Source organism: Plectropomus leopardus, chromosome 20 (genome assembly GCF_026936395.1).
Source record: "Plectropomus leopardus strain MGB_pleo_1.0 chromosome 20, ASM2693639v1, whole genome shotgun sequence".
Classification (NCBI taxonomy): domain Eukaryota; kingdom Metazoa; phylum Chordata; class Actinopteri; order Perciformes; family Serranidae; genus Plectropomus; species Plectropomus leopardus.
Window position 1 is genome coordinate 18,711,796 of NC_142195.1, and position 14,222 is coordinate 18,726,017.

A 14,222-nucleotide genomic window follows, 5' to 3' on the forward strand; every position below is an offset into this window, starting at 1 on the left:
GATTTTAGGATGTTTATTGGATTTTAAGACTTTTCTAGGATTTAAGGCAATTTCTAGGATTTTAGTACATTAGGCTGAGCTAGGACCTCTGTCATGGGGTGCAGGGGATCCACTATTACATCCATATTTGATTACCATATCAAAACCTAAAAAGGAAATATTTACTCAATCACTGTACTCATAACTATGTGTAAAATACTTGTAATTGAATGTCTTAATTTTGACACCCATTTGCAAATTAAAATTTGTTTTTTAATAAACTTACCAAGATTATTGCCCACAATGCATAACAATACACAGTTAAGAGGAATGCTGCAGATAAAGGTATACCTGACAGGATGAAAACATAAGTGACCCAAAACAACTAGAGGGTTTATTGATTTAAATTATCACCATACAATTTGTTTTTGTTATGAGAGGAAAACATCCACAACAGCATTTTGTTGTACACAATCCTTTAGGCACTTCATTACTATTCCACAGGCTGATCTGTTGACAGCACCGTGTGGTACATCATCTCATCTACAGTTTTATTTGTGGTCACCACTAAAATATAAAACAACAAAAAAAAATACATCATGCTAATGCCATTGCACAATGCAAATAAATAAATAAATGTTTTAGACAAACCAACTCTAGTTAACAAGAAGTGTCATTTTCAAATGTGTTTCAAAGTGTTGCAATTCTGTAACTTCTCACTTCTGAGAGTTTCTTGTGTGTTTTGAATTCTCAGCAGCAGAAGTCAGTCAGTTGTTGACAAACTTTCTCAAATACTGAAGACATTGTTGCTTAATTACAATTCAGTGTGACTCGAAGACAGAGAATAGACAAAGCTGCAGACAAAAAAAAAACAACAACAATTAACTGGCAGGATGAAAACATAAGTGATGAAAAACCACTGTAGGGTTTATTATTTTTAAATCATCACTATACAAAGCTTTTTGTTAGAACACATACATGAGGTCAACATACAACAGCACTGTGTTACACATGTCCTTTTGGGCACAGACCACCACTATTCACTTATTTTTCATAACTACTGCTGAGGCTGATCTGTCGACATCACTGTGTAGTAAATTATCTACATTTTTTTGTGGTCACCTCCAAAACCTGAAACAACAAATGTTATATTGTGATAATTTAATTACAAACTACAAAACAAATATCAAGTGAAATGCTGCAGTCAATAAATAGAGAAATAAATAGAAAAGACTTGCAAGAGGTGTAAGTTCTTTGTTTTTGTTAAGTTTGTCTTCTACGTGCTGCAATTCTGTGACTCCTAACCTATCTCGGTGCTTGCGTGTTTTGACCATGCACCTCAAAAATCGTCTACTTGCCAATATGCAAACTTAAATGCTTTGCCAATTTAGATGCATCAAAGTATCTTTTCTTGCAAATCTGATAAGGGCACGGCTACTCACAGGCATGGGCTCTTCTAATGTGGAGAACCAAGCTACTATTACGTCCAAAATCTTTACCACATGTTTTGCAAGAATATGGCTTCTCACCTGTGTGGATTCTTTTATGAATTATCATGTCTGATCTCTGAGAGAAACTTTTCCAACACGTGTTGCAAGAATATGGCCTCTCACCTGTGTGGATTCTCATGTGGACCAACAAGTGATTACTACGCGTGAAATCTTTTCCACATGTTTTGCAAGAATATGGCTTCTCACCTGTATGGATTCTTTCATGATTTTTTAGTGCAGACGCCTGGTTAAATCTGTTCCCACAGACTTTGCAGGAATATGGCTTCTCACCTGTATGGATTCTTATATGAGTTTTCAATTCTGATGATCGACGGAAGCTTTTCCCACAGGTTTTGCATGAATATGGCTTCTCACCCGTATGGATTCTTTTATGAATGTTTAATGTCGACATCTGATTGAATCTTTTCTCACAGAAATTACAGGAATACGGCTTCTCACCTGTATGGATTCTCATGTGTTTTTTCAAATAGGACATAAAGTTGAAAGCTTTCCCACAAGTGTCACATTCAAAGGTTGTTTTACCTGTGTGAGTATTGTAGTGAATCTCTGAGAAGTTAGGGTTGTTTGTATTGTCAGTTTGACTGTTGCTTTCATCACACTGATCCTGTTGCTCTGACTCTGCTTCTCTGGTCGATGTTGAGTCTCCATGCTTGCCTCCTTTTTGATCTTGACTCTCAGCTTCGTGAGAGTTGTGAGAGAGGAGCTGGTGGTCACTTTCCTCATGAGTAGCAGTCACTACAAAGGTTTCACTTTCCTGCTTTAGCACAAACTGCTCGCCCTCCTGACTGGTGCAGAGTTCCTCTTGTTCCTCTTTAATCTGTGGAGGTTCTGGGTCCTCCTGGTCCGGACTGGAGCTCCACGCCTGAAGACAGAGCTGCTGGTCAGCGAGAACCTCCTCCTCCTTACAGACATGCTGTTGTGGGAGCTCTGGAGGGACAGAAAACAGAGGGAATAGGATACTACTATGATGGTAGGGACGGAAATGCAGACATGCTAATACCAGAAACGTCATGTTAAAACAACTGCCATGTAAACGTATCCTTCTGTTTTGTGGGATTACAATGAACCAGTATCACACACCTATCCTGTGTAACGTTATTTCAGGTTTCCAAACGATATCCAACAATCGGCGCTGACGATCGATCTCTTTCTCATACTCGACGATAGTTTTTTCAAAAACTCCGAATATTTCTTCCGCAGCAGCAGTTAGTCGCTCGTTGACAAAGTCTCTCAAATACTCAACTGAAGACATTGTTACTTAATTAAAATTTAAGGCGCCTCGAGATTTTACTGAGCTGCTAACCGCCTTGATTGACTCAGAAACAACGCAGGTAACGTGAATTACGCCTGTGTTGTTTACTTCCGCTAGTGTTACACTGTTATGTTCCGTCACTTGAACGTATCTGTCTTTTGTTCCGCTTACAGTTGTTTTGTGAGCGATTGTGACACATGTACCTAACACTGGCGACAGGGCTGTAACTAGTTGCCTCAGTGTCATTTGTGTGTTATAAATAGGCCACCGTAACTGTGCAGGGGCTTTCTTTCGTTGTTAAAGTAAGTGTATTGTTTGTTGGGTTGAAATTTGTCCCCTTACTTTCTGTCCTGGTCATTTTTAAGTCAGATTGGTCTTTTGAAATGTTATCTTTATTATTAAGTTTGGTTAATTATTTACACAATTGATTTTTAAAATATAGTTTTCAGGCAGTAGTTTTTTGTTTTTCGTTTTAAATTATAATTTGTTTTATTTTTTTCTTCATATTTATTTATTTATTTATTTGTTTGTTTGTTTGTTTACTTTAACGAGTACAATGAAACGTAATGAACTTTATAGACACACCTTTTACACAAATAGTATTGCCTTCAACAATTTTCAGTGACTTACTTAAGAGTTTTTATTCTTCCAGTGGTTCAGACTGGTTTTAGTCTAAGAGTATCTGCACTTATAAAGGAACTCCCCCAATAAGACAGTATGGAGAACAAAGTCCACATTCTTATCTTCAAAAGAAACACCAAATCTGACTGTCTTTTCTGTCAAGGGTGACAAAAAAAATCTCCCTGGACTGTAGCCAGCCCTGCATATCACTCCAGAAGGACTGCAATGAATCACAATAGAAAAACACATAACCCAAATGCACAATTATTTGCATCAAAATTAAATCTCAATCTTGAAAATGTGTTGGTTGTACAGATCTCATTCAGATTGTTGAAGTTCACCTCTTTTAACTCGGAAGGAAGTGGAAATGAAATATCAATTAGTCAGTCAGACTTTATTTTTTGTTCTTTTTATACAATTGAACTGTAAAACAAAGTGCTTCTTACAATAAAACCAAAATATATAAATGAATAGTCAATAGATAATTAAAGTTAAATAAAAAGCCAAATTAAAGTTTAATTAAATATATAGTTTCCTTACTTTCTTAACATCTTCGACAACGAACTGCTCGGGAATACAATTTAGTTTCAGGCATACAGGTTACTGACTGATTTAAATGAATTTGAAGTTGCCTGTTCATGCTTTTATTGCACTTGAACCGCTTTTATTTTGAAGTCACGCTTTTACCGTAATGTCTAGTATATACCCTACGTGGACGCGAAGTTGACTACCGTTTATGAGGTTAATGCTGCCCTGAGTGCAGTTCATGACTGTTGGGAGAGGCGTGCTTTCAGTCATGTCCGCCAGAAAGGGATTTCTTGGTTAAATTGAGAGTTAAAATGAATAAATTCCCGACAGAAGGGGCTTCCTGGCAGAAGCGCAGTGGTCAGACCCAAGACGTTCTTGGATAACCAGATAACCACCTAAACGGTAGCTATGTTTATGGTTTAGCTCCCACCGATAATGGCCAGGCTGAGCTCGGATTTAGAAGACCAGCTTCTTGTCTTAAATCGGTGTGTAATACCTCTAGCTACTGTCCAACGACGGGTATGCTTCCTAAAACGACACGACGTTGGCCAGCAACGTTAGCAGTATTCATAAATGAATCAACAACGCATTTTTAGCGAGCCAAGGCTACTCTACGCTAACGCTAAACTTAGCTAGCAGTGTGTTATAGTAACTTAATTGTACGTTTATGACCGACAATATTAGCTGATCATGTCAGAAACGTAAACAACGGCTTTCTAGGTATGTTGTGGTCTTGGTATTGTTATGATGTGGGTAGACAAATGGAAATCTTACTATCGCCCAGCAATGCTAGCTAGTTTTATTGATTGTGCTGACGATAAGAAGGCTTCAAGACCCACTAATGCCGTAGCTAAGGTTGGTTAACTAATGTAAAGAAAGTGGATAACTTTGTGACTCCAAGTTTGTAGCGTGATGCTAAAAATGACACTTGTTTTCATATTTTAAATCTGTTGAAACAGTAATAAGTTCGAAATGACAGGAGATCATATGGCTCTCATGGAGGATGGTGATGGTGAAGTTAGAACTTCTGTCAAACTAGGTTGTTTTCTTTTATGCAGTTATAAAAGTCTCTAAGTTTTTAGTTTATAACTTTATATTCCGTCATCGTGTAGTGACTTGAAAACCACAGAAACAGAATGATCTCTTTATGAGGTGGTATGATTTTTTTTTTTTTTTTTGGTAAATTGGTCACAGAACGCTTCTGTTTGTGTCTGTAAATTAACTTAGTTCAGTGAAAAATTAAAATGTGAAAATCTAACGTTTGATATTGTATTTACCTGTGGTAGCAAGTGTGTGATAATTAAAGTAACTTTTTAAACACATTACATTTATGTTATCACTTTGGGTTCTGGTACCTAAAAAGGCATGCACGAATATAGGACTTTACAGACAATAGAGACCTTATTTATAGTAGCTGGTGAATTTTTTTCTCTTTCCTTACATATATTTTTTTTTTGATTCAGGGTTCCCATGGTCATGGAAAACCTTAAAAAGTCACAGAATTGAACAGAATCATTTTCCAGGTCTTGAAAAGTCACAGAAAAAAAATTAAAAAATATTAAACAAAAAAAAAAATTATTGCATGCAATAGAAGACTACTGCAGCCGGTCTGGCGAGTGCCACAGACACAGTGCCGCACATGCTTTTCCAATATTGAAATTTCATTATGAGTTCTTCTCATGGATACATTTTGAAATTTTGTCCTTGAAAATGTGTGATAACCCTGTAGATTGATAGTGACCAAAAAACAAAATTCTGTTCAGTGAAATACTAAACTCTTTTTTACCTTTTTGTTCTCTAGTGTTGTAGGCTATGAGTGTGGGTGATGGAGGACGGTCACTGTGGGGACGTGGACTACCTGATCCAAGATGAGGACACCCTCATCGAAGGTGTCAGCAACCAGGTCTTATTTGTTGTGGTGCTCAGTGTCACCTTCCTTGCAGGCCTCCTCACTCTTCTCTGCAGGTAAATTCAAAGTCAGAATAATATTTATTTGATGTCGTCTCACTAGTGTCGAATTATTCAGATTTTTTTTCCAGCAAAATGTGATAAATACAATTCTGGTTTCCTAGTAATATATGTTCCACTAAACACAATAAATGCCAGCTTTCACATTGGAGAACTTGTCTCTCCAACACTAGCGCTAATTTAACTGCTGTACACTGTTATAAATTGTTCTGTAAATACAATTAAAGCAGCTGGTGCATTGCCATTTCTTCTGTTCATGACTCTCTGGAACTAATAGAAATGGTATTTCTGATTCAGCAGTCCAATGAAACAGAGTTCTGCTTTTGAGCATAGCTTGTACCTGATGAAATAATACTGTTACCCAAACTTTGCTTGGTGTTTTGCATTAGCTTGACAAGTAAATGACACGAAAACTCAGTCAGTTTGCATAGCTTCATGAGCTCTTACACTCATTAGTTTCCACTTAGGCATACTATGATGTCTACCTTTCGACTCTCTTGCAGACAAGAACAGCAGAACATTCATCCAGAGAATCAGGAGCACGTTCGAGCTGTCCGACAACAACTCCAAACAGAACAGGTACGCATGCAATACAACTCCAGCCTTTCATCTTAATGGAGTTGACAAAGATTGCATAGAAATAACAAAACATATATCAGATCTGTTTGAATTGTTAGAATTCATATGTTATAATGAATTCAAAATTCATTAAAGTGGGATGTCAAACTGTGGAACCTTATTGTTTTTAAATGCCTGCAAAGGTATTATGCTTGTATCTCATCGGTATCCTTTAACAAGGAAGCAAGCTTTAAAATAACGCTCTGTGTTATTGTATAAAAATGTGTATACTTTCAGATCGCCTTTTAGGTATTTAGGCTTCAGAGTAGCCTAGCAAGTAAGCTGAAAAGTGTCCAGTGTGTTGCCAAACAATTACAGGAAGTTGCAAGTGGGCTTTTTTTTTTTATCAACAATGAAATTACTCTACATGTTTCAAGGAAAAATGTGACTCTGTTAATAGGTTTTTCATGTAAGAAATAAGGTCAGATTTTGCAGGATTGGTGACTGGTTTTATCTTTCATTCATTTGTATATTTTTTTTTCAATGAGGAGATCATTTCCAAATTTGTCTATTCCATGATTACTGGATTAAATTTTCATACGTGTTTTTCATTTCTTTCTGTCAGGATGAAAATCCTCAGGCGGAGGCCAGGCAGCAGTATTACACAGACATGTCTTGTCCTGTGTGCTTACAGCAGGCTGTTCTGCCTGTGGAGACCAATTGTGGACACCTGTTCTGTGGTAAGACTGTTGTGCAGATTGTAGTCATGTGCATTAAGCAAAACCACACTGTTAAATTATGAAACTGGGAGAAATTGGTAAGAGTTTGTTTTCTTAGCTGTATTCTGCGACTATAAATAGCATAACTGAGGAGTACCTGTTTTAAAATAGTTGTTAGTTCTTTTATTTGTGCTTGTGCTGGGTTCGTGTTGTAAAGTGCTGTCTTTTTCCTGCATAGGCTCCTGCATTATAGCTTACTGGAGGTATGGCACGTGGCTGGGTGCCATTAACTGTCCTATCTGCAGACAAATGGTGAGACTTGAAATAAATATTGTAGAATTTCACCTGAGCTCATATGTAATCATTGTTTAGATACCAGACTTGCAGGTAGCTATAAGCAGTTTTTACTTCCAAACTGACCCATAGAGATGTGATATTGTTATCTATAAAGTCATATTTAGGCCCTTTTACATTGTTCAAGGCAGGAATATTGCACTGTTGTGCTGCCTCATATTAAAGGTATGATCGCAGAATTGGGGGACAGAGGTGCGTCACCTTTGAGCCGGCAAGTGAGGTAGTAACAGTGCCAAAACAGTGTTAATGTCAAAGGGACAGCCAACAGGACGGCATTATGGCCAGGAATGGTGTGACGTTCTGACTGCATGTTATGCGTGCGTCCCAATTTGGTATATTTAAAAAGAAGCTGATAGCAGTTAGCGGCTAACTCAAGAAGAAGAGCAGCTCCTGTAAATGTCCTCAAATTGGAAAACAATGAAGTCCGGGCGCTCCTTAGCCGCCAATCGGAGAACATGACCAGCTGCCATATAACAGGGATGATAAAAGATTCATTGCCATGTTAAGTCTTTGCCATTGTTTATAAGACACTGCTGATGAGTATGTAATATGTCACACTAGAGGCTTATGCTGTTGTATTAAACATCAGGCCTGTCACGCCTCTTTTGCTTCTGCGATGGCGGCATGATGTCAGAAATCACACACAGAAGAGGCATGATGCTGCCATTGTTTGACTCTGTGTAAAAATGCAAAGGAGACATAAAGAAGGGACTTTGTTTTGGCTCTACAGCATGATCTCTGTGGAAGGGGGTTTTATCTCTACGTCTGGAATAACTTTTATTTTCAGTCTAATTGTTTTCTATAAGTTATTGCCAAAATCATGGATACACATCCAAATGTTTTATTCATGTAGCTGTGCACCGCACTGTCTCTATTTGTCATCAGTATTGTCAAGTTTCTTTTTTCCTCTTTCTCAGGTTACATTGCTTTTCCCACTATTTCATGAGCACGCCGATCCTCAGAGGGTCCAGGACGGCGAGGCAGAGCCTCAGCTGATATTAGCAGACATTAACGATTACAACCGCAGGTTCTCAGGCCAGCCAAGATCTGTGAGTATACTGCCCACAGATACATATTTAGACTGCAGTAGTTACAGGTTAGCTTGGCTTGCTTTGTACAATATCCATATTTAAATAAAGTGTGCATATTTGCAATTAGCAGCAATTCTTGAAATGGAAATGAGTTAAATATGTTGCTAGAAATGTTTTTGTCGTGTTATTAAAACATGTTAAAGGCAGTATCAGGTGTTATGCTTTTGAGTATTAAAACATAAAGAATATCTTGTTAATTTCCCTTGAGACTGTGTCATCTGTGGCTCTGATGATAAAAGATACAAGTACGCCAATGAGATACTGAAATGTGCAGTGCAGTATGATTAGGACACCTCATAACATTTCCTCTCCTCTGTCTTTTTAGTTTATGGACAGGCTGCGAGATGTGCCCACTCTGCTCCGTCATGCCTTCAGGGAGATGTTCTCCGTTGGCGGCCTCTTCTGGATGTTCAGAATTCGAATTCTTCTCTGCCTAGTGGGAGCAATCACCTACCTGGCTTCACCGCTCGACATCCTCCCAGAGGCGCTTTTTGGCCTCCTGGGATTCATGGATGATTTCTTTGTGATCCTGCTTCTCTTTGTGTACATCTCTATTATGTACAGAGAGGTGGTTACGCAGAGACTGAATGGTTAGGAGTTTACTCATAAAAGACTCCTCGATTTGCTCATACCAACATCGGAAGGAGTGATCGCAGCATCTGAACAATATTGATCAATACTGCTGGTTCTCTCTGCGAGGTTTACTTTGAAGCCTAAGGTGTTACTTTATCACTAGAGAGGGGTTTGCAAAAGAGTGAACTCTGAATGTTGGCTCTGTATATAGAATTTACGATTAAAGGTTCATAGATTGAATGACATAGAGGCGAACAACAGTACAGCACAAAGATGGCTGCGTCTGGCTCTGCCAGACTCTGAAATAAGCCAGGAAATTGTTTTGGTCCATTCAGGTACTTAAGGAGCACCCCTAATTGAATGACCAGCATCCCTACCGGCCAATTCTAAGAATGCATTGCCAAAAACAGTTAATTAGTTAATGTGCATATCATCATACTGGAGACAATTGTGTAACATAATGTGATCTTGAATGTATTGTATTAATGACATTGTCTTGATTATGTGCATTTAAAGATCCAGATTGTCAACGACAATTTTGTGTTACTGGAACTACCTTCCTGTTGCTATTACAGCTTATTTGGCCAATTAAACTGATGATGCACGTATTTTAGTAACTATGCATCTTCATAATGACTCAAACTGCTTTTCATGCTTGTGGGAAAATCCCTTAATCACTTTCCTTCCAACTCGTTACATTTATTGCTGGAATCTAAACCTTTCTGCATGGGTTCATGTGAGCTGACGATGCACAGGACAACCTGAGCGTTGCATGAAAACTTCTCAATTGTCAGATAATTGATCCTAAAAGAAAGACAAACCAAAGGCATCAAAGAGTAATTATAGATAATGTTGAATGTAAATTTGCTCAACTTATAAATGTTTACTTACCTTGCCACTGGTGAGTTTGGATATTTGTCTTCTGTACAGTCCTTATCAGACTCTGAGTCAGTGAGTGAACTACTCTGAACACCACAAAGCTTTTTAGATTCTTCAATACATTTTTGAAGCATCCTACTTAACCTGTTAGTTAATTTTTTTAAAAAAAGGCAATATTTAAAAAATTAAATTAAAGTAATAGTTTGGATCTTGGTGGGGTTGTGTGAGGTACTCATCTTTGGACAGTGTGTAACATACAGTAGATAGCAGTCGGCATGCCTCTGGTTTGGAGAAACAGGCTGGAGTACCGACACCAAAGCAATGTCTATGTCTATGCTCTCATCAAAGCCACCAGACTCCATTCAGAAAAACAGTCATTTTGGCTCATTAGACACAGGAGCTGCTGGTCTACCACTGCCTCTGTCAGGTCGTTTGTTTGTGTTTTTGTGTGACTTTAGTGAATTCAAACGAACCCTTTTAATTACCAAAGTCACACTAATACAAACAAACTAACTGATCAAGGCAGCCGTAGAGCAGCAGCTCCTGTGTTCAGCAAGGTAAAATTACTGTTTTTGTCAGTGGAGTCCGGTGGCTTTGATGAGAGCATAGACATCGCTTTGCTTTTGTGTCCATACTCCTGTCTGCTTCTCCAAACTGGGGGCATCCGCATCCAAAATTGCTGTCAAATGGCAAAAAAAAAAATTAATAAATGGTGAAAATATTCCAAATTTAGTGCACACTTAATCTGATCTTGATTTTTTTTTTTTTTGGTGAGCTTTTTTTTTTTTTATGGTGGCTCAAATGATTTTATTGCTGAACCCCCCACAGCAGTACATTGCTTAACTTTCGTGTCTGTACTCCTGTCTGCTTCTCCAAACTAAGAGGCAAGCAAGTACCTCATACAACCGCACTTCAAAAGTTGTACGATGTGTCACCTAAATCATTTTTGTGAATATATTTTGTATAATATATTATTAAGTGATATATTTCTTTGTAGAAGTACTATTTTCTTGGGGACTATGAGTGTCAAATCAATGATTGGGATGATGATTGGGATCGGCCTGGTAAAGTAATTAATTGCAGAGCTCTGTTAAGGATTATGCTGGTCCACACAGTAAAGATACGGGCCTCATTCTCAACTGTTTTGACTTGTGACCCCTTGAATCCTTGTTATATTGTATTATTTGTTTATTTGAGCAGAGGCCAAAAAATATTGTCATGTTACAGGGAAGATAGGAACATAGAGATAGTCAAGAGTAGATAATATCCTACTATAAAAAAAGTATGCTCCTGTTAAGCTTTTCTTAGCACCCTTAAATCACTGAGTCCATTAGGGGTCCTGACCCTCAGGCTGAAAATTGCTGCTTCAGAGTAGTAACTGAAACTGTATCCCGACCATTTGCTTTCATGGAGCTCTATTTGCTATGCAGGGACCGACCGGCCTTCATGTTTATGAATAGTAGAAGAAGATGGGAGTTGAGGCTCCAGTTGCAAAAAGACATTCAACTATTAACTTTCATTGAGTTAGTTTGACAGCTTCAAATCACAAACAGATCATCAGATCATTTTTGGAATGTCCTATTTTAAGGTGTGGCACATGCGGAGCTGTGTCATACCTTGTCTTTGTCCTTACTGATTAGCGTCTCCTCTGGGTGTTTGAGCAACCTCCACCCTTTTGTTTTTTGATGGACAAACTAAAGGCAGTGACAGCAGCATGTGCCGTAAATGCGTCTGCTGTTTTGCAGGTGAGAACAGGTTCGGTTAGAGTTTAACCCTTGTGGGAGAATACTGAGAATGCTTCAAGAGTCAGTGCTTTGGTGCAATATGAAGTGAAAACACAACACCACTGATTTATATACTGAACGTACACATCGAAAAACATTTCTTAAACATGTAATAAGATATCAGAATAAGACCTCGCTTTATACGCAGTCAGCCACAGTCCTCTCTTCGTCTTTCTCAAGATCGAGGGTTTTTTTCCACAGAAAATGTTCCAAAGGGACTCAGGCTATGAAACAAAACATGGTCTTCTTTGATGAATTCTGTAACAAAATGTCAGTCAGGGATGACATTCATCATTTATTGAGCTTTAAATTTATGTGATGTTGTGGTAAAATCTGTCAAAACATGATGACGTGTCAACTCTGCACTGGTTTATGGAGGTTCCCAAAAAACAGCCAAAAGATAATTGGGGATGTAGCGGTTGACAGTTTGCCCCGAAGCTCTGGAACACACTGCCTATCAGAGAATCCACCTCGCAATTTTTAAAAAAAAGAAAACTAAAGACTTCACTTTAGCCTTCAACTAGCTCTGACTTATCTGTCTTACATTTTGCTTCGCACTCATGCACTGCTACACCTCTTCACAATGTATTTTCCTTAATATTATGAATTTTATTCACTCTATTTTTAACTTTATTATTATTAATATTATCTCGTTGGGTTTAAGTTTCCATCTTATGTTGTGCATTTCATGCATTCTTACATTTACTAGTGTTATTATGTGGGTTTTTATCCGTGTGAAGATGCATTCTATCTATTCTGGTGTTACCTTTTTTTACATGCAGTTTTATTATGTCTCTATGTCTTTTTGTCTCTTCATGTGAAGCACTTGGTGCATGTAATTTCTTTGTTGTAAAGCATGTTGGGCTACATTTCTTGTATGAAAAGTGCTATACAAGTAAAGTTTATTTATTATTATTATTATTATTATTATTATTATTATTATCCAGCCCTGCAAGCTATATAATTTTGCCCTTGAAAATGTCTGTATATGCAGCTTCATATTTGCCTTACTCAGGTGTTAACTGTACTTCACAGTTCACACTTTTTTGTGTCATTTATGTCTCTCTGCAAAACGTCTTACGATGGAGTTTGTTTTTTCTCTCTTAAAATATTGGGAGTTTTCCTTTATGATACTGCAGACTCCGCCCACACGGCCCTCCTCCGGTAGACGCCGGACAAGCAAAGCAGCGAACCCGACAATTGGCCAACGGATTGAGAGACACCCAGAGATCTCGGGAGTACATGAAGCCGACTGGCAACTTCAGGCTCGGTTTACCACACAAGGTCGGTTTACATTAGGAAACGATGACTACATCGGGGTCCCTGGATCGAATGGAGCTGTGTGAAAGCCTCTTGACATGGGTAGGTGACCAAATGTGAAGTTTGGGGGGGTTCTTTCCACTGACAGACAGTACTCCGGCGCCCGGCTATGCTAGTTAGCATACAAAGCTAATGCTAGCTCGGTGAGCTAGCGGGCGATCGTTAGCAGGCTAGAGGAAAATGACACGGGCTCACGTTGGTTACGTATGCAGGCCAGCTGTTTGCTGCTTTAGCTGCTGATGTGTCGCCAGAAAACCACCTACACAGCCAAGATTACAATTTTGGTTCTAGCTCTATGCAATCTAGCTAGCTCAACTTTCCTAATGCTCTTTCGTGTGTTGTAACGTTATTGGACGGGGTCAGACATTGGCCTTGTTGTGGTTCAGCGCTTTTTGGTGAAGGTTTTTTTTCTCTGAATTGAGCATAAAATGTTACAGCTCGTTGTCTGCTTCGAGGCTGAATTCTTGTCATTGTTGGCCGGTATATCGTTATGTCCGCTTTCCCTTCCCCATTTCTCGCGATCTAAAAAAATCAAGTTCAGGGTAGCTTACTGTGCTTGGATTTATACCGTCAACATGTAAATGTCTAGTCCAAAGCCTGTAAACAGACACCAAGTGGGAAAGGGCATCACACTGTAGGATCATATAATACCGATTGTTTACATCGTTGACTGCCTCGATACAACAAAGAGCAGACGTGGTTGAAGTCTGAGTGAAAAAATTGCTGATGTGGAGATGATATCATGCCACACATTTGAGTGATAGATATCCGTAAATATTCAGTCTTTTAATTGTAATGTAGACTGTTGGACAAGGAAAAGCATATTTATTATTCTTCAGCTTGCATCCCGTCATGTGATGGATACTGTGCATATGTACTTGCATGTTTTCACTAATGGCATACAGCATGCACGTCCATAGTATGGCCTGGGAACCAGTTGTGGTCGGCATACTAATTTGTAAAGATCCCAGGCTTATCGTTCAAAATATACAGTATGTGGCCTGCCATTAGGGTTATGGAGATATACTGGTTTAAAGGTATGCTGTGGTATGAAAGTTGACAGTTATCATACCATGTACATTCGC

General features: G+C 38.5%; 3 protein-coding genes across 7 annotated transcripts in view; 2 read left to right on the plus strand and 1 right to left on the minus strand.

Annotated features, from left to right (window-relative positions):
- Positions 1-351: 351 nt before the first annotated feature.
- LOC121959925 (uncharacterized) lies at positions 352-2,871 on the minus strand. Of its 2 annotated transcripts, XM_088071100.1 has the most exons (3): positions 2,571-2,871; positions 2,013-2,417; positions 352-833 (listed from the first exon to the last, which is right to left on the minus strand). In XM_088071100.1, exons 1-3 carry the CDS (start codon positions 2,740-2,742, stop codon positions 790-792), a joined length of 621 nt encoding a protein of 206 aa, XP_087927226.1. In that variant the 5' UTR covers positions 2,743-2,871; the 3' UTR covers positions 352-789. The 2 variants fall into 2 exon arrangements, with proteins under 2 accessions (XP_087927226.1, XP_042365413.1); XM_042509479.2 differs by having other exon boundaries at positions 352-2,417.
- Positions 2,872-4,073: 1,202 nt separating this feature from the next.
- On the plus strand, positions 4,074-10,052 carry rnf170 (ring finger protein 170). Of its 2 annotated transcripts, none has more exons than XM_042509294.2 (7): positions 4,074-4,376; positions 5,693-5,856; positions 6,363-6,438; positions 7,043-7,157; positions 7,375-7,448; positions 8,408-8,539; positions 8,907-10,052. In XM_042509294.2, the coding sequence occupies exons 2-7, from the start codon at positions 5,717-5,719 to the stop codon at positions 9,174-9,176; spliced, it is 807 nt and encodes a 268-aa protein (XP_042365228.1). In that variant the 5' UTR covers positions 4,074-4,376; positions 5,693-5,716; the 3' UTR covers positions 9,177-10,052. The 2 variants fall into 2 exon arrangements, with proteins under 2 accessions (XP_042365228.1, XP_042365227.1); XM_042509293.2 differs by having other exon boundaries at positions 4,074-4,293.
- Positions 10,053-13,005: 2,953 nt separating this feature from the next.
- Positions 13,006-14,222, plus strand: part of hook3 (hook microtubule-tethering protein 3) — a 29,980-nt gene continuing 28,763 nt past the window's right edge. For all 3 annotated transcript variants that reach the window (XM_088070826.1, XM_042508723.2, XM_042508722.2), the window contains exon 1: positions 13,006-13,179. In XM_088070826.1, the coding sequence (XP_087926952.1) occupies positions 13,123-13,179 (57 nt within the window). In that variant the 5' untranslated portion in view covers positions 13,006-13,122. The remainder of the gene's footprint in view (positions 13,180-14,222) is intronic.